Source organism: Coturnix japonica, chromosome 1 (assembly GCF_054131305.1).
Source record: "Coturnix japonica strain WE chromosome 1, WE-NBRP24, whole genome shotgun sequence".
Lineage (NCBI taxonomy): Eukaryota > Metazoa > Chordata > Aves > Galliformes > Phasianidae > Coturnix > Coturnix japonica.
The window spans coordinates 171,300,547-171,326,156 of record NC_140663.1 but is presented as its reverse complement, the minus strand read 5'-3'; the positions used below and the strand labels follow the sequence as shown (position 1 = coordinate 171,326,156).

At 38.1% G+C, this 25,610-nt stretch overlaps 1 protein-coding gene across 1 annotated transcript; it reads right to left on the bottom strand.

Moving 5' to 3' along the window:
* Nucleotides 1–1,285: 1,285 nt before the first annotated feature.
* RAB38 (RAB38, member RAS oncogene family) lies at nt 1,286–25,274 on the bottom strand. The gene is made up of 3 exons (XM_015852372.3): nt 24,968–25,274; nt 16,558–16,838; nt 1,286–5,529 (listed from the first exon to the last, which is right to left on the bottom strand). The coding sequence occupies exons 1-3, from the start codon at nt 25,170–25,172 to the stop codon at nt 5,377–5,379; spliced, it is 639 nt and encodes a 212-aa protein (XP_015707858.1). The 5' UTR covers nt 25,173–25,274; the 3' UTR covers nt 1,286–5,376.
* Between the last annotated feature and the right edge of the window lie 336 nt (nt 25,275–25,610).

Below are 25,610 nucleotides of genomic sequence, written 5' to 3'. Positions count from 1 at the left end.
ATATTTAAATGCCACTGACATTCAAACCTTTAACAAAGATACTATTTCTGAAAGAAATAGTGCCTGGTCTTTTAAAACTACTTAAACTCCAAATGCCAGGTGTGAATACTGCCAGCAGCACTGTTTTGTTGCTGCAGAATTCAGATATTGAAGCTTAGCTGGAAGCTCATTTACTGGAAGAAACCAGGCAAATATCAGACTAAAACAACTTTCTACTGCTACTGACATGCAGAGAAGTCTGCCAGGACGTGTTTATTAGCTCCCACTCTAGGGAGATGCATGCTGTGTCTGTACTCAGTTTAATGTCTTATCTTTGTAAACTATTATTAATGCATTTGAAACATAAAACATGGAGATTCTAGTCTTAATTACGCAGCTGATGCACTGAAACTGTAAAGGGAAGTGAACTACAGGAAATGAGTATTCTCAGCTGTTCAGACGTTTCCTTGTTGCAAGGTGAACAGTCATTCAATATAATGGTAGCAATACCATCACTGTGGGGCATTTCCATCCATAGAGCATGCAGATGTCAGATTTCAGTATAAAGGGAACAAAACCAGAATTTTTGTATGTGTGTATGTGTGTGGTTGCAGAAAAATATTGTAAAATAAAGTCTGGACTCACATTGTAACTATGCACCTTTTTGTATATTTATTTATTCATTTGTATGTTTATTTATTTGTAAAGTAAGACAACATAACAGCTGAAGGCACAAGAAGAGAATCATGAAAGGTCAATGTGTAGAACTGCTGCAGGCACCTGTTTGGCCTGACAGCTGAAGATGAATGCTTGCAGTTCCTACATCCTAAACATGCACACTGCCTGGTTTGCAAATGTAGCCCACTTATTACCCAGTCAGACTTCCAAGAAAAAAGGTTGTGTTCAATAATGAACCCCAAAACTGATGATGCATCTATTTTCAAGCCAAAATTTTTTCCTTCAGAAAATAGACTTTGAACTGCAGCTCTCTCGAGAGGCAGAGTTATAAAAACTGCATCTGGAATTGTAAATCAAATGGGATGATGAATGGATGAAAAAGTACAAAGTTTCATTCTCAGACATGCAAGCCCTTAATCAATGTCAAATGCTAACTTGGATGCTTTGAGAGAGATGTACAGAAAGGAAACAGTCTAAATGAAACTATTCCAGGGCAAAAAGACAAAGCAAAAAACAAAGCCACTGGGAATACATCATAGATTGACTGCAGATGAGAACAGTTGAATTAACATCATCCTATTTGTAGGTTATTACAAAGCTAATGAATTAACATCACAAAACACTCATATTCCACATTTTGTCAGAAATATCATTAGTTTATTACATTTGGACCTGCAGTCACATACATAAATATTGGTGCGATAAAACGTATTTCCATTGACTGTTTGCTGGTAATTGATATAATATTGTGTTCCCCCACGTATGTAATTTCACTTCAACCAGCTGAACATGCTGTTTCAAGAAGTAAAACAAAACTGCTATTTAAACATGCCCCTTCACCCTCCCTCCCCTTTTACATGGTCATGTAAATTGAAGGGACAAAAAGAGAGAGAGAGAGAGAGTCTGAAGACAAAATATCACATACAAAGTTATGTTGGGAACAACTGTTACTGAAAAGTTCAATTAAAAAAACATAGTCTTAAAGATGATGCATGAGAAGACTAAAATTTTAAGCGTTCAAATGGCTCTTTATTGAAAATCCAACCTGGTCAAATAAATAATGATCGTGATCTTTCAGTCATAAAAGAGCATAATTTAAAATTCCCTCCTATTTTCTTGTTCTTGGTATATATATGTGCTTTCCAAGTTATTTAGGATCACCTTAATGTATTTAGGACCATGAGATGCTACATATCTAAATCTTTGAGGAGAGAAGATGGAAGACACTCTATCATTGCTGGTGTTGTGGTTGAGTTGTTATCTGAAGTCTTTCGTAGAGATGCTCAACCATCATTTTTCATGAGTGTTTGGGTCTCATCCTTCATGACCAGCACATCGCCTGTGTACTCCGTGGTTCTGGGTGCTGGGATATCCTGAGTTTTATGGAGAACAGGAATGACTGAATTTTAAATCCATTTTGCAGTATCTTTATCCACTTGGGTAGATGTGGCACTGAGGGACATGGTTAGTGGGCATGGTGGTGATGGGTTGGGAGTCGGACTAGATGACTTTATCAGCCTTTTATAACCTTAACGATTCTATGATTCCATCTTTTATTATTTATTACAAATGGGGAATATGTTTCATTTTGAAATGGCTATGCAATTAAGACTCTTGATTCCTCATGACCAGCAAAGAAGGCATAATATAGAATTTTACAATTAAAAAAAATTAAGAAATCCAATCTGTTTGGATTACATTTATTCCTGAAAAGGTATCAGCATGTTGAGCTCATTCATTCCAATTTAAAGTTTTCATTCTGGCCTGCCTACAACCATCCAGAGCAAGGGCTCTGTTTACTAGATTGCCCAGGTGGCATTCACACATTTATTGCATTTTAGAAAGAGACTTCACAGGTTCTTATACTTCAGTACAAATAAATATCAATATCTGAAGTTATATAACTTCCTAAGGAAGCTTGATTCTTTATACTTTTCTTATTCTTGCAGTATAAATATGTATGACTTTAGGTCTTATTTGACCTCATATAATGTTTAGCCTTGAAATGGACCAAACTCTGCCCCCCCATCTATCAGAGGATATTTGACCCAAAACTGTGATTGCAGCAAAACCTGACACAACAGAAATACAGGCAACAAATAATGAGACTGGAGGTTAAAAGATGTTATAAAACACATTGAAGCAAAATTAAGAGGGAAAAAAAAAAAAAGAGAGAGAAAAAAATACAAAACAGAAACAAACAAAAACTATATGTCCTCTAAATGTTTTATTTATGTTTATTTTTTTAAATTGCCATTATCCCAGATTTTTAGTCATATCTGTCATAAACATGAGTGTTGCCTAAAAGCTATTAAAGATAAGTGATCAGAAGATAACTAAAGTTGAGTACACAGTAATTTTTTGGGAAGTAAAAGCAACTTCCTTTGCTTGAGGCATCTACATTTGCACGTAAAGCATGGGATTCTGCTTGTGAAGCCTTTTAGAAGCCATCTATTTGTCTGGGTGCTTGTGTTCACCACAGTGCTAGTTGAAGGTATGATTTAAGTGTTAACCTTACTAAGGCATCCATAAAACTTGACTTAAATAATGCTTAAAATCTTAAATAACTGACCTGGCAGTAGATCTTAATTGCAGCCTAGCTGCTGAGATTATTAAACCAGTACCATGACATCCATGCAGCTAGTTTCCATTTGCAACACATCTGCAGCTAATCAAATCATCCCGTGCAGCACCACGCTGCTTTACAACCTCAGCCAGGTTAACTGAGGTGGAATAATTGGAGCTAATTGTTGCAGTACAGACAAGCCGTGGGTAGATTTAAACATTAGAGCATTAGAGCACCATGTATTTATGCTAGAGGGCACTCATAACTCATTCTGAGCCATAATACGTCTTGGCATTTGTATAACATATTAAGGCACTGTGCCAACAGTAACTTCCAAGGAGTGCTGTGAGGTAGGTGTGTACATCAATCCCTATTTTACAGATGAGGAAACTGAGGCAGAAAGGTGTTTGACTCAGATCATAGCAGGAGCTTGTGTTAAAAGATGACTCTGAAATCAAGATCTGAAATTTATTCTCCTTGAAAAAAGCCAGTCCACACACATATATATAGGGCTTTTTAAATCTATGTGTGTGCGTACCAGTGAATCGTGGATGTGGCTTTTTATTTTTAAAATCAAAGCTTCCTTTCATATTCTAAAATCCTATGATAAAAATGTATCAATTTAAGGCTATAAGGAGAGCATACAAAGGGTCAAATCTCCATCCTTGGCTCTCCTCTGCAGTGCCTATATAGTAACAGAGCATTCATTACCATACTGAGCTGTAGTGACACTTGGACCCCATGGGTTTCACAGCATAAGATCACAATGGAGATTTTTGTTTAGTTTTTCCTACCCATCACCTATTTGCTAGCCTTTGGGAGCTTTACTACTTCTTCTCTAAGAAGTATTGTGAAGTAATGCAGTGATGTCTCCAAACACCTGTATAACACTCTGCCTCCTCCTCCTCCATGGTGTTACACATCTCCAAGGACAGAAACTCATTTCTGAAGATAGGCCTTGCCACTGACAGTTCACAGCTCAGGGGGGAACAGGCTGAATGGAAACAAGAAAGTGGAAGTGATTTGCCTGTGGCAGGAGACAGGCAAAGTCTGTCTTGCGGGGACCTGCAACCAGATGTCAAGACTTTTTGTTAAGACACCTGTGTGCTTGAGTCCACACATATTTCATGAGACTCTGAAAGTCTGCCATTTCATTTCAGAATGCAGCTCAACAAATCCTGCAAATTCTCCAGGAGTTTTTACTCTTAAGACTGTTCCATTGTTCTTGCTATGATCATTTTGATTTAATTCACAGGATTTTGTTTTCTATGAGAATGTTCTTAGCAAGTGTATACCCTACTATCCAATAAAGATGTGTTCCTGCAAAGTTTATTCATTACATCACAAAAAAGAAATCCTATGAGAATCAGTGTAATGGAGAAGATGCATTCAGGCACTTGTGGAATACACAGCATGAAGGATGGATAGGTAGGAACAAAATCACTGAGTTTTTTCAGAGGAAATGTTGGATTTCTGGAACAGATAACCTTTCTGAAACCTGTCAGCTCCATCACTTGTGAGACTACCCTTGATTCACTGTTTTATCACCCATTACTTGTTGTAAGTCTTCAGGGAGAGACAGCAAAAACTGCCGCAGTTTCAGTCTCAGAAGCTGAGATCTTCAGAACTGAATGACATGAATGGTTACTGCATGTAACCTTGCTAACTCATCCGGGAGAATGAACTTGGGAATATTTCACATTGAAATTTCTTGTTGCCTCTCCCTGAACACCTATATCTTTGTTATCATCATCCTCTCCCCCATGTGAAAAGAGATCGTTCAAGTTTAATGGGAAGCAAGGAGAACCAAGGAATAAGTAGGTTATTGATGCAGGAACATCATGAAAATGAACTTTCAGAAACAACACTGCAGAAAAATAGGTTTTGATATCAATGGTGGTGACACCCAACCAGGAAAATGCAGCCATCACCATGAGTCTTATTTGACTAATAATCAAAGGCAGTTTTGAATATTTGCCATCAATGAAAAGTTTGCGACAAATTTTAGCTGTTAACAAATTATGGAAACATGTAAGTAGATCTCTGAGATAACTGACATCTGTTTATGGACAATCTGGGTAGGGTGGGTACTTTGGATGAAGTATACACTGTGAATTATAGTTGTTCAGCTCTTGCAATAGTCTGGAAGTCTTTTAGGATTTAAAGCAAGCTGAACAACTGACAATCTTGCCAGAATTCAAGTGTGGTTTTATAATATCTGTTTCAATAGGCTGAACTGGATCACTCTCAGTAGCAATTATGTGTTTCACCAAGCATCTGGAAGCTTCATTGATGTTTATATTTTCCTGCAAGTAAAAGAGAAAGAGGTTGATTAGTCAATATTAATTGCACTACGCTGCATATTTCCTGCATATAATTAAACTTTTCTGTGGGCAACATCAAAAGTTTACTCTCCCTAATAAACAGCTTTTAAAAATTGACTGTAGTAAATAATGCTTACTGTAGTGTGTTGTTTTTTTTGTTTGTTTGTTTTTTGTTTTTATTAGTTAGGTTTCATATATTTTATGATTCACATCTCCTTTAAATTATACACAGATATCACTTCAAATTACCCAAAATCTTGGTGATTTGATTGCTTCAATAAACGAAAGTAACAAATGCTAAAGAGATGTTAAAAAGACAAATGCCTGAAGTAAAGCTCCCAAATCCATATTTCATAACTTGTAACTCTGATTTTCAGAGTAATAATTTCCTATCAGGAATTACAGCCATTAATGTCTTACTTTTTAAGAGACTTTTCCACAGTGTTGGGAAGGTTTCTGTATACACTGCTCTCAATGGAACTTCAGATGAACATTTTCATTGAAAAAATAATACAATCTCCAGTTATTCACAAAACAGCAAAAATAAGCTCTATATCATTAGGATTCCTCGGTTAGTTTTTGTTGAGACTGAATTATCTCCAAAGTGTTGATTCAGAAGCAATATGTCACCACTGGTTTTATTTTCAAGACAGAAATCCACAGTCAGAGACTCAGACTGAAATGCACAGCATGTCTGTTCCTACTTGGGCCTTCCTTCCACATTATGTTCAGCTTGAAGCAACCCTTATTCTGTCTGTAGACTAAGCAGAGCTGAAAGAACCTCATCAGTGAGACAGCCACCAGTTTGGTTGGAATGAAAAGTCAGGTTTTCTGGCATAAAACACTCTCTTCCACTCTAGCCGTTGGCACATACTTTATGCGACTTTTGGTTGGACTAGATGATCTTAGTGGTCTTCACAAACTGTTAAGATTCAGTGTTTCCATGATTCCATGGCAAGAGACTGAAACTCACTGCTGATATGGAATATTGTATCACACACCAACAATCATGTATATGTAGATCCATATACAAATGTAGGTATGTGTTGATGTATATACACATACTTCTATTGCTTCAAGAAAATTATGTATTTGCTATTTAAGGCTGAGTCACATTTCCATGATTTATCTGAGGCTTACTGTACTGAGACGAATGCCACCCACACACACAATGCCATGAAGTCCACATTCAGAAAATGCTCGGCATCAGTGCAGCAACACTAACAAAATAGCCTGCAAAATTTAACGTGAAACACTTCCTTTGTGCCTGTGTTCAAAAAAATCAGATGAGATGTTTAAGTATTAAGTATAGCTATAAAAAAATAAACTGATGTGTATGTGTGTGTTTCAATAGGGATGGTGCAATTACATGAAAGATCATAGAATCATAGGATGACCTGAGTTGAAAAAGACCAGAATGATCATCCAGTTTCAGCCCCTGCTATGTGCAGGGTTGCCAACCACCAGACCAGGCTGCCCAGGGCCAAATCCAGCCTGGAGATCAAAAACCAAAGCAATGGATTCTGTGAGGCTGATTTCTAATCCCCTTGCAATCTATTGCAAAGCTCCACAAACTCCACTGGGCTCGCTTTTGCACCACAACAAAGACTTGAAGTCTGTGGATTTAACTGACAATGCTAATTACTGCCAACAATTCACAGGGTTCTCCAACTGCACAACTGAATTTAAACATCTGAAATATGTCCTACAAAGAATATACATTAGTTGTTAAAGAAATATATATAGGGAGAGAGAGAGAGAGAGAGAGAAATCTTTAGAGAAGCCGTTTTCATAGTAGCACCTGGAAAGTAAGAAAGAGCTGAGAATCAGGTCTGCACTGAGCTGTCAAAGCACTACAGCATCACGTGGTTCTCTGGGACCAGACAAACAAATTCCTTCGGCAGGCACCAAAAGTCTTTTTCAGGACAGTGTGAAATTTTCTTAGAAAAAAAATGTTGATGGGAAATGTCTCAGAGCTGCTTAGTGAGCTAACGATAAAACAGGATTGCCAAATGTGAAGAAAGCCAAAAGTCTTTCCCATCATGTTTTCTGTTATTAATGGACTGGTAAGCACTTCAGTTAGCTATGTGCTTCTCTTCTGGAATAGCAGCATGTAACTTTTCAAGAAAGCCTTAGTGACTCCCTGAGATCATGCCCAAATCTGTTAATGATGGCATCTATTAACAGCAACCCTCTTTGTCAGAGACATAAGATCAGCATTTTATCTGAGTAGAAAAGAGTAGAAAATTGACCCTGAGCCCACAAAGACATAACATGGATGCAGGTGGCCATTTCTTATCCTCACTGCTGATAGAAGAAATTCCAGGTGCCTGAGACTAGAAAATCAGAAAGAAAAGCAATGCTGTTCTACCTCAGCTAGAACTCAAACCAAATCAAAATCAGATTATTAAACCTGCTTTTTGCTTTTTGGGAAAAAAGCCAAAGCTGAATATGTGAATATTGTTTTGACATAAAAATTCAAAATATTTAGTTTTGGAAAAGATGAAATGAAATGTTTTTCTTTACCCTGCATTGCTCTTTCTCCTTTTTAATGAAATGATTTACCAAACTTAACTCATATTGCTGATTCCTTTGCTGGTTGCATTTTGGATTGAGTACTGCTACACAGATCTACTGATTATTATAAGGTTTATGCTGGGTTCTCACCTTTCTACCTGAATAACTCTTGATTTTCAGTTCATTCCCACCTTCCTCTCCACGAGTACCAACCCTGTAAATTGCATTTCCAGCCATCCTACAGATATTTTGCTCTAGTTTCTGAGTTAGTGGAAAGGAATTAATTCCATAGCAGGGAGGTGGGAACTGGATGATCATAAGGTCCTTTCCAACCTAAACCATTCTGCAATTCTAATTTCAAATCACTGAATCATTATTCAGTGATGAAAGGAATAAAAGGTCCTGCCCATAGCGTGTCCAGGATCAGTCATATTATCATCCAGCTTTTCGCCCAGCGACCTGTGAACATATATTTGAATGGTCCAAATTGTCCAGTTAATATTTCTGCCAGGGTACAAGGGATCAAAAGAGCAAGGGTGAGCTCTACAGCCAGCACTGCTGTTCTTAAGTTTGTGTCCAACTCTAGCCTTCTCCCATGGTTCAGATGACAACTGGAATGAGGTACAGGTGAGGAGCAGTATATGAAGTCACTCAATGCAAGGAGTCTGTGCTCATTCCACCAAAGCAGCTCTACACCTTGATCATCCCCCTTCTGATGCTGCTGTTGCTTTTCGTTGTAACTCTAATCCTTGTCCCAGTTCTGTTGACCAGACATTGCTTGATTCTGATCTAATGAAATATTGATTACTGCACCTCTCCTCCTACAGAATAGGAAAAAATAAATACAATGAAAAAACTAAACTAAAAAAAAAAAACAAAAAAAAAAAACAAAGAAAAAAGAAAAAACAATCAATATTCTCCTATGGAGTAAAGCAGCTGCAGAGAGTAGGAGGTGATCTGCTATCCAAACAGACACGCAGGGATCTGACAATTTCAGTGAAGAGGAAGTGTTGGAAAACAATCTAGGAGCAGGTGCAAATCCATCCAGCAAATACAAGGAAACAACAATCAAGATGTAAGCCTGGACATAGAGGAATAATCACAGACATCCTACTGATCGTACTGAAACGGACACAGACTCCATTATGCCTAAAAATTCTTTATGTTTGAATATATATATATATATATATAAGGGATAGAACAGAGTGAAATGTCTTTCTTTGTATACACGGTTTAACTGTTGCCTCTATTATACAATTTGTTCTACACGAAACACCACAAGAATCGTGATGACTGCTGCAGATCACCTTCCCTTCATATTGTCCAACTGTGAGAAAAACAAGTTCGTGCTACTCTGGGTGATGAACTGGATGAAGAGCAGAAATCAAGGTGTCATAGTGAGTGGGGCTACGTATGACTGGCAGCTGGTCATCAGTAGTGTTCCCAAAGGCTCTATTCTAAAGTTACTCTCATTCAACATTTTGTCAGTGATGTGAATGCAGGAGTTGACTGTCAATGATGCTAAGCTGGAAGGTGCTGTTAAATCCCTGTAGGAATGAGAAGCTTTTTAATGGAGTCTAGATAGATTGGAGCATTGGGCAATCAGCAATCATGTGAAATGCGAGGAAGAAAAATACTGGGTGATGCATTTGGAATGGAGAACTGCCAGACATGGGCATAGAAATGTGATGAGAGGCTGGAGAGCAGCTCAGCAGGAAGGGAAGTGGGAGTAATGATGACAGCAGGGTCAGCCCAACAGAGCAGCATGTCTTGACAGCCAAGAGGGCAAAACAATGAACAGATGTGAGAACAGCAGTAAGAAGTACCAAAGGAGGTTCTGTCTAGGCATTAGGAAAAAATTAGTTACCATGAGAGTGGTCAGACACTGTAACAGGCTTCCTGGAGAAGTGGTTCCTGGAGAAGCGGTTGATGCCCCATGCCTATCAGTGTTCAAGAGGCACTTGGACAATGCCCTCATCAGTGTGGTTTGACTTTTGGTCTGCACTGAAAAAGGCTAGGTAATCTCTGAAGATCCCTTCCAACTGAACTACTCTCTTGTAAAAGCATGTGTGTAAGTATATCTACCAAAAAGGGGCACTTGGAATGTCAAACCATCACCACTTAAAGGTGTGAACTCTAGATTCTACAACTGGAGCTGAAGAAAATCAACTTCTCTTAAGTAAACATTTGCAAATCCCAGAACACCTTGGTATTACGCAGAACTCAACATCAATCACATAGTTTCCACGTTTTATTTCTATCATGCAATATAATCCAGGAGCAGGGATATGGCTTTAAAGACCTTTTAATCTGCGCTCCTCTGAAGCAACCAATTTGAGGGAATGGCTACACTACTCCCTTATCAGAGCTCTCTTGGAAAGCGCTGGCAGCAGAGACTTACTAAGATGTGCTGTATCACCAGGGTTGGGTTTCTAGGAAAACATAACAGCACAAGTTAAAAAGTATCCAGGTGCTTGAACATGAAACTCACAAATACAAACTGCTGTGACTCCACTACCAAGAACAAGATCATTTCTGGAACTGAATTGTTAGAGTTCATTGAATATGCTGCAGTAAGAAACCTTCCCATCAGGAGAAGCAGATCAAGTGTGGATTCAGGGCAGTCTGCCTGAAGAAAGGCTGGCTGTAGTCAGAGGCAGCTTGCATTGCCAGCCCCCAGGGCTGAGCAATAAGAGCAGCATGTCCTAACCCAGAACTCAGCCAAAGGCTTCCATAAATTTAAGATTTTCCTAAACTGAGCAATTTGATTGTAATAAAAAATTATGAAATTTCTTTTTGGAGGGAAATGCCAAAATGTCCATGTTTATGTAAGAAGTAGATATAGTAGAATTAAATAAAACACATGAAATTGCACCTGAACTCAAAGAACAATTTCTTACAGTGAGGATGGCTGAAAACTGGCACAGGTTGCTAAAATAGCCTCAGGATTGTCTGAATTCAGTGATCTTCACAATCCTACTGGACTGCATCATGATCTACCTCCTCTAGGCATCCCCGCTTGAAGAAAGAATCAGGCTAGATGACCTCAGGAAGCCCCTTTTTCATGTCCTGTAATTCTGCGAATGTACAGCTTTTGACCAGCACTAAACAATATGCTTCATAACAGTGATCCAGAGACCTATAGTGTAGATCTGATGCCTGTTTTGTGCTCTGAAGCAACTTCTTTTAGTTCCGGGAAACAAACTCAACAATGTACTCCACTAATAGTGACTGTATATCTGAACTGAAATATTTTGTTGAGATGTCAGCCTCAGGTCTTGGTTTATGGCAGAAGCCAAAGTATTTTCTATGGTTCTGTGCTGTGAGATGAATTTGATTTTGAGAGGGGGCAAATTAAAAAGACAATGTAAGAAGCAATACATAACTCATTAGAGGAGTCTGGGTCAGAGGACAGAGGGACTTTCTGAAAGGTCATCCAGCGGAATAGTGGCAAAGAAGACTTCTGATGCCTGATCCAGTGTTTGGGAATCACATTCTATACAAGCTGCAAGAAGGACACATTATTACCTGCCTTTCCTAAAGAAGGAAAGATCATATAACTTGACGATATAACCTTCTCCAGGTCCAAATAGGATGTGTCCAAGTAGCCTGGAGTGAAAGTCTCAGCGATCACTTTGTTGGTAAGAATCTGGAAAGCACGGCTACCAGACCTTCTGGGCAATGTGGACAAAATTTGAATGTCATTTTACCTAATTCTGATGCTGACAGCAGGATTTTAGCATGGAATGAGGAACTCAGGTATAATCATAACACAGCTATGGAAGAATAAGATATTTAAATTCACTTCTCAACCAGCTATTTTCAAATACCCTCAGCCGTGCCTAATTTGTCTGATTTGATGAATGGTTCCATTTTCATTATGAAGTGATAATAAGCTTAACACTGATGATATTCTAATAGAAGTTAAAAGCTTTCCTCTTCGAACTGAGAATAGTGGCAAGTATGGTTTAAAGTCTTGAAAAAGTGAGTGGATTTCTCAGTTATGCTACTGACATGCTGGATAATTACATGTGCAACGGGAATGAGAAATTTTCTTCCTTTAAAAAAAGTCACTTTTCACAATATCATACAATATTGTATTATAGAATGGTTGGGTAGGAAGGGGCCTTAAAACCCATCCAGTTGCAACCCTCAACCATGGACTGGTTGCCACCCACCAGCTCAGGCTTCCCAGGCCCCATCCTACCCGGCCTTGAGCACCTCCAAGGATGGGGCACCCACAGCTTCTCTCAGCAGCTGTGTCAGGGCCTCTGAGTAAAGAATTTTCTCCTAACATCCATTCTAAATCTCCTCTCTTTAAATGTAATTAATTAAATAATTAACTAATCAATATAAGCAAACCAAAGACACATGTAAAAGACACCATTTTCTCTACTGGATTTATGGCAATACATAAAACATGACTATACTGCACTGTGCTGTTGCCCAACAAGGCCATTCTTACATGAGAAACTGTTAAAATAAGTTTTATCTTTGTAGAGAGTAGAAGATTGGAACAGGTTGAATGTTTCCTTTAGATTAATGTAAGAATCCAGGCTAACACAAGAGAATACATTAGGTGGCTCAAATGATTTATGTTAAAGTCGTTAAGAAAAACGGCACCAGGGAATAATACAGTGATGTTTTTGTTGTAATATTCCAATGTTATAGAAAAAAAAAATCAAACCATTGACAGCATAAAATATGGCAGGTACATATACAGCATGCAAGGCAACTAGAACCAAAAGATGAATTTTTATAAATAATCACCTTTGTTTTTCCAAAACACATAAATCTTATTCGGTTTGTTATGAAAGTGATAACATTTCCAAGCATGTTGGCAGGAAACCTCTGGAGACCTAATTATTCCAGGATACCACAAAAAGATTTATTACTTATTTGAACTGCTAAAACTGCTAGCTGCAATATGATAACTTCTCTGTCAGTGTTATTCCGCTTCAGAAAAGAGTTTCTATTTTCTATAGCAAGCATAGGCAGGTTTTTAATTTCCCCAGTCCTGAGTTCAATTATTTAATATGCCCTACCTGAATTCAATTATTTAATATGCCCTAGACTGAAAGAATACTAGATATATGTTACAACTAATATTTAAAAATAATAGTAATAAGAACTTCTGTTTATTAAACTATTTAGTAAATTATTGTGATCTAACTTACTATAAATGTTGTGATTTCACTGTCCTTAGTGTAATTACTCTGCTTTGAATCATTTTAAAGCCTACAATTCTGGATGGAGATCTGATGTGGAGATCTCAGAATATCAGATCTTATCCTGTATCTTCAAAATATAGTCTGATAAAAGGAACAGGAGCCTCAGTTTTCACTTCTCCCCTCAATGGCTATTGAAGACAAGTCTTTTCATAGCTGAATTTCTTTATATTCCAACATGACTTCAGTGGTAAGCAGATTGTTTGGCCAGCAGTTTTTCTAAGCTAAATGAAGTAAGAAGAATCTATATAATTATTGTTTTTAAATAACTTATAAATCTCAAGCCTATTTGGCTTAGAGGAACTTAGACTCCTTTTCCTCCTTTAAGATGTCTTTTATGTTTAATTGTCCTTTCCATTTCCAGAGTTCTGCCCAGGATAGGCCACGTTCCATCATTGTAACAAAATCTCACTACCACCAGATTCTCTCTGGCAATCTTATAGTTCCAAGCATTTTAAACATTTTAAACCAGTCTGCTGTTCATTTCTTCCTAATATTTATTTATTTGTTTGTTTGTTTGTTTATTTATTTTTGTGGTGATTTTGCCATTAGACCTTGAGTTTGTAGTGAGTTGATTCTTGTCCCTGAGAAATGCAGACCCACGGACGTACCAGGAATTAAGAATAAGTAGTTCTGAAGAAAATAGCCATACACAATATCACACATCATAGGTGAACTCAATATCAAATACAATGAAATATTTCATGTTATTTGTGACCTGAAAGGTAGACAGACACCTAACAGAATATTGGAAAGGGCCAGAACATGTAATTCTTACACAAAAAATAACTCGTCCTGTTAAATTCCCCTTGCTCTCCATATCTTCTGCTTTCAGCTGCTATTTCAAATGCTTTGCTCTCCGTGTTTTCCTTTTCTCCTGGAATAAATAACTTTCTGCCATTATTATCACAAAGAACCTGATGTAAGAGATCTCATTCTCTCAATTAAACACTAAGACTCTCAATTAAAACACTAAACACTATTCACAGCAAATTTTTGGTTGTCCTAAAAAAGAACACTGGATTCCAGTGACTTCATCCAGCACAAATCAGCAGGAATGAGAAGAACCCTATTCATAGAGTAAGATAATTTACTCACAGACCAATGGGTTTCCCTGAAGATGGCACTTTGAATATTGACTACTTTGGAGGCCATTCAGTAGGGACAAGAAGACACTGACTACAATGACGTCTCAACACAAAATTCATAAAATGCTTGAAACAGTTACCTGCTGTTCCTTCTGCTGACTACAAGTGAGACTTCCTTTAAGTATTAATACTTTAGAATATGTAAAGACCAGAAAAGTAAAACGCAAGTATACCATAGAAAAATCCTTAATTAACTTTCATAAAGCGTTCATACAAACTGGATACATTTTCAACTACAAATTTTGGCCAAATCAGATCCATATTGTTTGTATTTAAAATATTCGAATGCCCTCCTGGGCTGTTAATGGTGAGAGCAGTTTTCATAATCTGAGAATATAATAAACATAATTTCCATGCAGATGTTGCGTTTAAATCATTATTTCACATATGATCAAGCTTCTACTAGAAATCATTGTCATGAAAGAAATGAAATAATCAGATTAGTATAAATTCAGGTTCCAGCAACCTGAGATTAATTGGATATCATCGTTGATTATAGGAATCACAATATGAGATTTCCTATCTTTTTCTTGAATGTGCTAGAAAAAAAAAATTAAAAAAATGGTAGCATTGTGACAGAAACTACACAAATATAAAATGTATAAATCATATAACCTAATATTAGACAGCTACAGGGAGGAGATAGAGAAGATCTCTTGGCAGTAAATGGAGAGCTAATATTCCTTTTAGGGAGATGTGTCCAATTCAGGATGATACAGAGAGGTACATTTTGCTCCATTTACTCAGAGAGGTGTCTAGACAGCCACATCATAGGCTTCTCACACTTCAAAGCAGTTAGAGGAAAAACATGATTCAAGGCACTGAGATGAAAATGTAGGTGGGACTTAGGTACATGGGGACAATAAATTTATCCCAAAATGCCCATTCAGCATTAGAAGGGGTCAAACACTCCTCTCCTAAGTACTGTGAATATGAGCCAAAATTGAAAGGCTGGAAATGCAAAGCAGATTTACAGATAAAGAGTTGAGGACAAAGGCTATATTTAAAAGACTAAACATACTGAAAGCTTTTGAAAATATAATGGTGGGTATTTGTTCTGCATATTTATTTGTTCCTGGTCACACACTTTCTTCATAAACAGAAATCTTGTCGTGGTGTAACTAGAGGCAGAAGCTTTCCATAGTTCCTGCATGGTAACCTTATTAAAGTTTACTACATTTTTTGGAATACAGTTTTTACACATACTATCACAATTTCCTGGGTCCTTTATTCAAATTACACTACATAAATGTAAAGTCCCAAGATTATGACAGCCTCTCACAAACTATAGCAATATGCAGGTGTCATGTAGTCAAATGGGGCCTGTGAGACATCTCCTTTTCATAAAATCTCATTCTTAGTATGTCAGTTCTGCAAATTTTTACATACTGAAGTTGTATGAGAAACGTCAAACAGATATAGCAGAGTTGTGACCTGGACGTACTGGGTCTTTCACTCTAAATATTCCAGTGCCTTTTTGATTTTAATCATGAGTTTCTTATAGTCACCCATGAAATCTGCACCAAAGCAAAGAACTGAACATAAGAGAAGTTCATTCATCATCTTCAATACTCTTTTTCCTCCCTGGTTATGTGACTCTTCTGAAAAACCCATTGAGAATGAGAGCTTATAACATTTAGATGACTATTAATGCTATCATGGATTGACTTTCTGGAATTTGACACAATGAAGCTCTTGTCTCAGATCAGATTTCTTAGGGACAGCAGTTATATAAATATTTAGAGACAACATTCAATGCAAGAATTATGGAAAATATTTTCATCTCCTTGTAAGAAATAGGCCTTGCATCTTGTCAAAAGTCATCTTCTTCCCCAGGCTATTACAAAGTATGTTGCTGACCAGTTGTATATTTTCTGCTGGTCTACAATCTTAGAGAAGTTGAATTGCATATAGTTGCATATAATTTGCTTTGGAATAAAACAGTACCTAAATGAAATACAAACTACCACAGAAAGCTTAATGAACTTGCAAATCTACCATTAATTTAATCCACCCAACAGAAGCATTGCAAGTTAGACGTTTCAACTCCGTGAGCTATTTTGGGAACCAGTTTCTCTGTACAAAGAAAAACATTTAAAAAGGAATTGAAACATTACCTTGGCTGATGTTTCAAACCAGCCCACGAACCCATTTTCCTTGCAGAACTGATCCATCTTGATGCCGTTGTTCATAAGAACGTCTATTCCCTGGTCACATTTGTTTGCTAAGAGGACTGTTGGCACAGGTTTGCCATTTGGAAGAACAAGCTTAGAGTCCAAATCTTCTTTCCATTTTGTCACAGCTTCGAATGTTGCAGGTCTTGTAACATCAAAGACAATAAATGCTCCCATGGCCTCTCTGTAGTAGACCCTGGTCATGTTTCCAAATCTTTCCTGACCTGTGGTTATGAACGTAGAAAGGAAAAAACAAAAACAACTTGTAAAAATAATTGCTTCTAATCTAAGTCAGTATTTCACATAGCACATTTTCAAGTGGAACACTTTTGAAGACAGAGCTTGATTTCCTAAGTCTGACACCTCTGGAATGCTATTATTTGTCTAAACAATTATATCTAGAGTGTCAGACTCATTTGTATGAGAGAGTATAGCAGCAAAAAGGAGTTAGAGGATTTTTGAAGCAAACATCCAAGGAAATGTAATAACAGTATGACAAGCTTGAACTTCAGCCTTATTAAGTGGCCAGATTTCTGAGGAAAGCACCATGGCTCTTGGTGCACATCATAGGATTTTAAACAAGAGTCACAAAAAATCTGGGTATGAGATTTGAAGCTCCATGACACTACATAATTATATGGGAAATTTCTAACCCATTTGATCTCCTTATGCATGAAAGCCCATCCTATTTTTAACCATAACTTAATTAAGCTCTTGAGCTACACTAGACATCAGATTCATTATGAACTTAATTTCTGGTGAAGCAAAGCATAAAGGTGAGAAAGGTGAATATAAAACCTTAAACAAGTGGAAAACATTATCAGAACCAGCACAGCAGTAGTAATATAAAGAACTGTATTGCTCCAGTAAGAGGTGGAAGAAGTTTCACACTGGATCTGTTTAAAAGTTTTATGGCTTTATTTGCTGAATTCAAATAGGTTTATGGAAATGTATTTAGAGACAAAGAATTTTGTTGTGTTTGCTGTTTTTTGTTGTTGTTGTTTGTTTTTTGTGAGGAGACAGGTAACATTAGGTTTCATGGGGACATTTGAAAATGTCTCATATTTCATATGATTAACAGTGAATAGAAGTCAATGATGTTAAGATATGAAATACTGACCATAGGGGTTCTATTTATATGTATGTTATTTTCACAGGAAAATTGACCAAAAATATATCCAAAAATACACAGCATTTTCCTTGAAGTGAAAAGAACAGAATTTCCATTGATGTTCATTGTGAAGCTCTGATCCAAAAATGAACAATAATTGTAAATACTGCAAACATCTAATGATAACAGCGATCTTTAAGCAAGACAGGCATTGTACTTAACAATAAGCTTCCATAGCTGGGAAAAGAAGCTATGAAAGTAGACAGTGCTCCATGGAAGCCTGTTCCTAGCCTTATTTTCTAGATACATGTGGTTTTGAGTGGGTTAAAAAGACAAGATTGGAGTTTGTCCGACCTCAGGGAGGTTACTTGTGGAGGCTTTTTGTAATTAAATGTGTTGTCAAATGTAAAGCTGGGATGAGAACAGAGCTTCTAGAAAATGAAGTTTCATTTAATATAAATGGCACTGGCCAGGCAGACTTAGGGCCTGCCCTTGGAATTTACTGAATGCATATCATGGAGACAATACCACCTATTTGTACTCATCTTTGGTTTTATGCAATAGTTGTTCCAGCAATGGCAAGATCTTTTGAAGGACACAGAAACAAATCTGTAACTGACTTCCCTTAATTAATCTCATATATATATATATATACTTTAAAATTAAAACAACAAAAAAACAAACAAACAACAACAACAACAAAAAAAACCCACTCTCTTCATTGACAAAGCAAGATAGAAATATTAAAGAATCCAGAAAATGTAAGGTTGTATTGAAAATTTCTTGTGGTTATCTTTCTTAAAACGTCTTATGATTCCTATCAGAAGGGAAAATCAGATTCATGGCTAAGTCATGTGCTATTCAGCAATCTCCTTCTTGAGAAAATATTTTCCATCTACAAGAAGATATGTTCAAAAAAATACAGAAATCTGATCAACATCTTCTTAGTGATGTCAGAAGCAACAAATACAATTCATTTTTGATGTGTTACAGTAATGCTTCTTATTTTTCATGTAAATGTCTTGGTTGCTTACACTGCAGATGTGATGTAGACACAAGAATAACTGAACTTGGACCTTCCACATTGTGTAAGTTGTTGTGACACACTTTTTTAAGATATGTGGGATGTTCTGTCATAGAACATGCACTGAATCATTTACAGCATATAAATCATGTATCACAAAGCTGGAGGAAGGAAAGGCTCCACAGATGTGTTCTTCTGGCTAATAGTGTCTCATAAAACACTGACAAATTCTATGACACTAATTTGTTCTCCTACTTCCAACTGCATTTGTGGATACCCAGGTTTTTCACTCCACAGAAAAGCCCCGGTACCTGTAAAAGCTGCTTTATGCAGGCAGAGAGAGCACACCAACCTCCATTAGAAATCACTTCAAAGAAACTGAAGAAATGAAGCTGATTGCTGAACAAAGTGCCTAAACCCTTTTAAAAAATTATCTTCCCTATCAGCTACAATTAGTATATGAACATATTTAGCATACAGACATGATGAAACTTTGAAAATAAGGGGTTTGTAACCATGGACCTTTAATATTATATCATTTGCATAATATATTTACTCTTATTTAAACTGAAAGGCAAAGCTGGAAAGGGAACTCTGTGCTGTGCTTGCAGTGCAAGATATCATCTTAGGATCCAGGAAGACTTTTTTTCCAAAGGTCCCACTTTATGTGCTATCTTAATAGATGAGGTTCCTAAAACCATTTCCTTCTGCAGAATTACTCATAAAAATAGGCGCTGTTTGATGTATTAAAGGTGTCAGAATGTGGCCTCAGGTTTTCAGCAGCACAATGGTTTAGGCAGTAATTATGTTAGAAAATAGATCAACCATTAGGTATTCAGTGGTATCTCACAGGCAGTCTTGAACATTAGAAGCTGCTTTATAGCAAGAATCTGGGGCAGGTGGGTTCTGCTTTTAATGGGAAGAACCAGAAACCTGATAAACCTTTTATGTAGATCATTGTGCTTTGCTGCCTTTCTTGCAAAGCCACTCTGCGTCATCTGGCATCAAACCCCACAAGTCTGATGATTTTGGTGCAGTGAGATGGTGGTCTCCATTGAGATTCACCAGCCCTAACTTCGTTCACTAATGTTCACCAGCTGTATCTAAGATTAGAGTTTCTTTGTAGTCAGGGACTGAGAAAAGATACGTAGAGGGCATTTTCTCAGCCAGCACAGTCACTTAAAAAGTCACATCAGCTTCCCCATGGAGGCAAAGCAGCACAACCTGGGAATTTGCAAACTGGAAACCAGGAAAATATCAACAAAGTTGATCTTGATGATCCTTATGGGTCTGTTCCTACTAAGACATTCAATGATTTTATGACTTGATTTATTTGACCCCCTGGTAAGCTGAAAAATAGTAGCTAACACTCAGCTGGTTCAGTAAAAGATGCCTAATTGTTAAACCAGATAAATTTTGATTCACTTTGAAGTGATCCCAAACAGATGAAGGTGCTAAAGCAACAATATTTCCATTCAAAAGAAGGATTTGCTGTCTGAGTGGTACCTGTCCATGCATTTAGACTGATACCAGAGGCACCTCTGCAGCAAGGTAAAGAATCATTTAATAAGCTTAAAGCAATCAACGTCTGAAATTTTATAGTTTATATAAATGCACAACACATGAGAATAAGTTGCAGAACTCTGCAGTGTCCACTAGCCACTTTCATCTTTGATAAAGATATAAAAACTGATGAGAAAGTGCTAGCATCTAAAAAATAGCTTAGATAAAAATTAACTAAAACCATCTCAACTCCAGTTTTACAATGAGTTTCACTTCTTGCCACTATCCCTCATCCAACAAGGGGAAAGCTTCTGTGAACCACTGGTCTTTACCCAAAACCGAAAAGCTAGAATTTGTGCAAAAGATTTAAACCCTTCTAACTCTTCTATCTTCTACTTCAAAATGCCCTTTGGAATTTTCACCCCTGAAGTCAAGCCATTATCTTTGTAGAAGTAGGACTGAAACTTAGCCTAAAGGCACCCTGCATTTGGCATGCCAAAAAGTGGAAAAGCAACCTATGGGCTGGATCAGGCCCTCCGATCCCATCAAATCACTACTGAAATAAAACCACCACAGTGATGGACATATTTATGATTGTGGAACAGTAATTTCAAGGTAATTTAGCCTGGAAATCACCATGACTATCTTATTTATGCATACGTACTGTAATCTTGAGCAAGCACTGAAAGCTTAAAGCACTGAGGATACACTGTGCCTTGCATTAGTGAATGGTCTCTTTACTCCTTCTGGAATATAGCAGTCCCAGCAAATTTACAACTACTAAGTCATGTGACCTTATCCATGCAAATACTGTTGTTTCTGAAGGTGGAAATTGCAAGGGAAGCAATTAAACTGTTTTTTTTGTCACTGGTATTGCCTGGATGTCTCTAACCAAGTGTTTGAGTTGAGATCCAGCTTTGTAAAAGCAAACCAATATGTATTTGTTAACAGTTAATAGTGCAGCCCACACATGCATAGCAGGAGGAATAATGGCAGTGCTGAAATGGTTCTGAAAAAGCAAGTGGGGAGGAGAAGGTTGCTCTCTGCCCCACATCTCTCCCTGAAAGCTGCTGCCTGCAGTGATCCTACAGCTAAATGGGCACAACACATGGACAACAGCACAGAGAAGTGAACAGCAAAGACATCTGGACATGCTGTCTGCAATAGGTGATTTCTTCTGCAGAGCTACCACAGAGGGAAGGGAGGGAAAACTAAAGTGATCCTATCTTGTAAAAGCCTTGTTCAAATATGACTGTTTCCTTTAAAGTTTCCCTTCAAACAATCTCCTGACAAATTTAAAGGATTCTCATACAGAGGTAACATGTAGTTAAAAACAACAACAACAAACCCAACAGAACAAATCAAAAGACAGAGAAGCAAGATTTCAAGATATTCCACACAGCAGTAGAGGTGATGGCAAACTTCAAGAAGTACATGAATACCATAGAAGATTGTTTGGGGCATTCAGTGAAATAAAATGTAACTACTGAGATGAAATTAAAGACAAGGTGATTGTTACCATGTGTACCTGTTCTTATATCTGTGATCAGAAGTATGTAATTGGTAAAATCAGTTCTTTGGTGGCTAGAGTGCACCACTCCACCAACGAAGTCACCAGGTATATTCTTACTAATAATACACATGCATACATTGAGATATGTATGCATATATATTCATATAGAAGTACAGATACAAAACAATATTGACACGTTTGCAGCATTACCTTCAATTTAAAAATGCTCTAAATGCTAAGCCAACATCCTTAAGTTTGGTTAAAGAGTTGCATTGTATCCAACATCTTTATCAGTGATAGACAGTGGAGCCCAATGCACCCTAAGCAAATTTGTTGATGTCACCAAGTTAGTGGTGCAGTTGACAGAACAGAAGGAAGGAATGCCATCCAGAAGGACCTGGACAGACTTGAAAAAAAATGGGTCCATGAGATCCTAATTAGATTCAACAAGGTCAATTGCAAGGTGTTGAACCTGGATTGGAGCAGTCCCAGATGTGAGTACAGACTGGGAGAACTCCTTGAGAACAGGCCTACAGAGAAGGATTTGAGGTTCTGGTGCATGAAAAAGCTGAACATGAGACAGTGGTGTGCTCTTGCAAAACAGAAGACCAACAGCATCCTGGGTTGCATCAACAGAGGAGTGGCAGAAGGGAGAGGAAGGTGGTTGTCTCCCTCTGCTCTGCCCTCATGAGGCCCCATGTGGTGTACTGCATCCAGGCCTGAGGGCCCCAGTACAGGAAGTGCTGGAGTGGATCTAGACAAGGATGACAAAGATGGTTGGAGCACCACACCTGTGAAGAAAGGTTGAGGGAACTGGGCTTGCTAAATCTGAAGAAGAAAAGGCTCCAGGGAGACCTCATTGCAACCTTCCAGTAACTGAAGGAAGCAGGAAGGGGAGTGACTTTTTATGTGGTTTAATAGTGTGATAGGATAAAGGGGAATGGTTTTAAACTAAAAGAGGGGAATAATAGGTTAGATTTTAGGAAGAAATTATTTACTACGGGGACAGAGAAGACCCGGCACTGCTACCCAGAAATATGTGGTGCCCCATCCCTGGAGGTACTGAATGCCAGGTTGGATGGGCCGTGGGCAGCCTGAGCTGGTTGTGGCAATCAGCCCCCAGCAGGAGGTTGGAACTGAGAGGGTTTTATATGATAATCTTTATCCTCAAAGCTAAACATGACCTAGTAACAAAGATTCTAGCAAAAGTCAAGGGTTGCTCCTACCTCTATGTATCTGTGTTTTGCAAGTGATGACAAATGACAGCCACAGCAAGGACAAAGTACTTCCACTCCCATCATGTACCCAACCAGTTTCACTTCGATTTCATTTTTAAACACTTTTTTTTCCTCACCAGTCAGATGCATTATTGTAACTCCACACTGCTCTGAATGGAGAATGTTACCTGCAGAACTTATTTTCTACGTACAGCCATCAATAGCTCCAGCTCCTTACGCAGAAGTCATTAAAACTGAGACAGCACTCTGTTTATTACCAGCCACTGTCTTGACCTTCACAGAGATGCTCTGAATTGAGCAATTCATATGAAATTTAGTACTGTGCTGTAATTCTCTCTGTCATGTGTGATAACTCAGAAAGCATGCTAGTCATTCAGTACTACAACTCGGTCTAATTGCTCCTGCAGCCTGACTGAAAGCTACATCATATGATCAGCCAGCACATGATTAGTAGTGTAATAAATCTCTGAAACAAAGCATGCAAAATACATTCTTTAAGTCCATAATACATTCAGAATTTACTATTAAAAGCTTTTTTTTTTTTTTTTTTTTTTTCCCCACACAGAAAAAATTTGCTGGATGTAGGTATATTTATTGTTACAATCAATCACTGGTGAGCGATAAAAGCGATGCTTTCCCTGTTATTCCAACTTGTAAAAGTGAATACTGGATGCAAGCTTATTTAGTACCATAAAGCCCCAAAACTATATGATTGTGTAAAAAGGCTGAGAGTATGCACAAAGCAGCGTTGTTGCATAAGTTTTAGTACCTCAGTGCTAAATTCAGTGCTCAGATACGAGCCAGCTAACTGTGGCAAGCAGGAACTCCCTCCATGGATATGAATGTTAAGAATTTTCCTATTTCAGTAGTTTCACTCTGCACAACACCATACTGAACCCACAGGCTGGCACAGCTGCCTAACAGCTCATGCAATCTGCACCTCCATTCCCTATTTCTTGAACACAGCTTCTTAATTTAGAGTTTTAAAGATGCCCTCTTTTCAGCTGTAAGCTGTTGAGTTTTTGCTGAACTTGGATTCTCCTGCACACTACACAAGGAAGGATTACTTACGGCAAGCAAAACACGCCATACACAGCTTTTATTTTGCCCACTGACTCAAAAATCCTTCATGTCGAGGAAGGGGGTTGGCAAAAAGTAAAAGCTGTAGTTTTAATTGGGGGCCAAATATATAAAACCCCACAGACTATAACAATGTCAGTTCCATATTTTTAATGATCTAAATATGCAAGTAAAGAGATGGACTTCTATACTCTTCCCCTTTCCCCCCTCCCCACCAAGATTAAATTACCTTGGTTTTTTTTTGGCTTGATGTTTGATTCTTTATTCTAGACTAAAGTAAAATATGGTAGTTTATTCTTGGAGGTAAATCAGACCAAATACGTTTTAACCACCAGAAGTCTGCCTGAATGTAAACAATTTTCAAGTAGCTGCAGAAGATTTTATATTTTATTGGGGGCAAGAAAGGATGGGAGAGGAAAGGAAGACAAAATATACTGTGATCAAAGTAACACCATGATTTTTTTTGTTGTTATTTTTTAACTACCAAAATCACATTAACCATCTTACTGAATTTCTCTCATCTCTTCCACCAACTTAAACAGATAAGCCAAAAAATTCCTGTCAACCTCTTTCCCATTGCAGAGATCTGTGAGTCTAATGATGTGGCAGCTGCAGGGAAGAGTCAGGGCACTTGGAGAGAGCAGTCCATGTCCCCATACAGGTCTGAGGGCTTGGGAAACAAATCAGGCAGGACAAGTTTTGCTCTGACATCCCTTGTTTATGCATCTGCTGGCTTTATGGCAACTCCAAAATCTCAAGCTACCTTCAAGTTCTCTCTCCTCTCACCACAAAGGCAATTTAAAGACTGGTACAAACAAATGCAGATCTATATTTTGTCTATAATCTCTAGTTGGTTTGGGCACAGGGTTCCCTTCTGTACTTACCTGCAATATCCCAGAGCTGCAGCCGTACCACGGTCTCAGCATCCCAACTGAGGACCTTCAAGGCAAAGTCCACCCCAATGGTGGCCCGGTAGTGGGGGGAGAAATTCTGGTGGACATAGCGCTTGATGATGCTAGTTTTGCCCACTCCCAGGTCCCCAATCACCAGCAGCTTGTAGAGGTGCTCCTTTTGGTTGTGCTTCTGCATCTTTCCTGTTGCTGCGGCTGCTCCCTGTGAACTGATTGCATGCTCTGCCCCAGGAATCCTGCCAGCCGGAGGGGAGAGAGGGAGTGAGTAGCTGGGGAGGGAAGCAGGGAAGGAGGTGGAGGCTGCTTGGCGTTGTGCGGAAGCAGGATCACCAGATCCTGCAGGCAGCCCTGACGGGAGCTGGAGAAAGCAAAGGGCTGGGGGGAGAAAAGTCTCCCAGAAAGTTTAGGAGGTACACACATGTAAAGGGCAGCACGAGGTGTGCCTGGGATTAGTTTGCCTGCTGAAAACTTTGCAGGAAAATCAGAGTCACAGTCCTGGACCCTGTTTCACTCCTCACTAGAAGTGTTTCTACTGTGCTCTAGTTTTGCTTGCTTTTTTATTATTATTATTTTTTTAATTACTGCCTTCTTAGTGATAATTAACCACATCTCCTCA

Coding starts and splice junctions, on each gene's coding strand:
- RAB38 (XM_015852372.3), bottom strand. CDS start 25,172: ATGCAGAAGCACAACCAAAAGGAGCACCTCTACAAGCTGCTGGTGATT. Junction 16,839..24,967: donor GCAGCTCTGGGATATTGCAG/GTAAGTACAGAA, acceptor TCATAACCACAG/GTCAGGAAAGATTTGGAAAC. Junction 5,530..16,557: donor GGTTTGAAACATCAGCCAAG/GTAATGTTTCAA, acceptor TTTTACTTGCAG/GAAAATATAAACATCAATGA.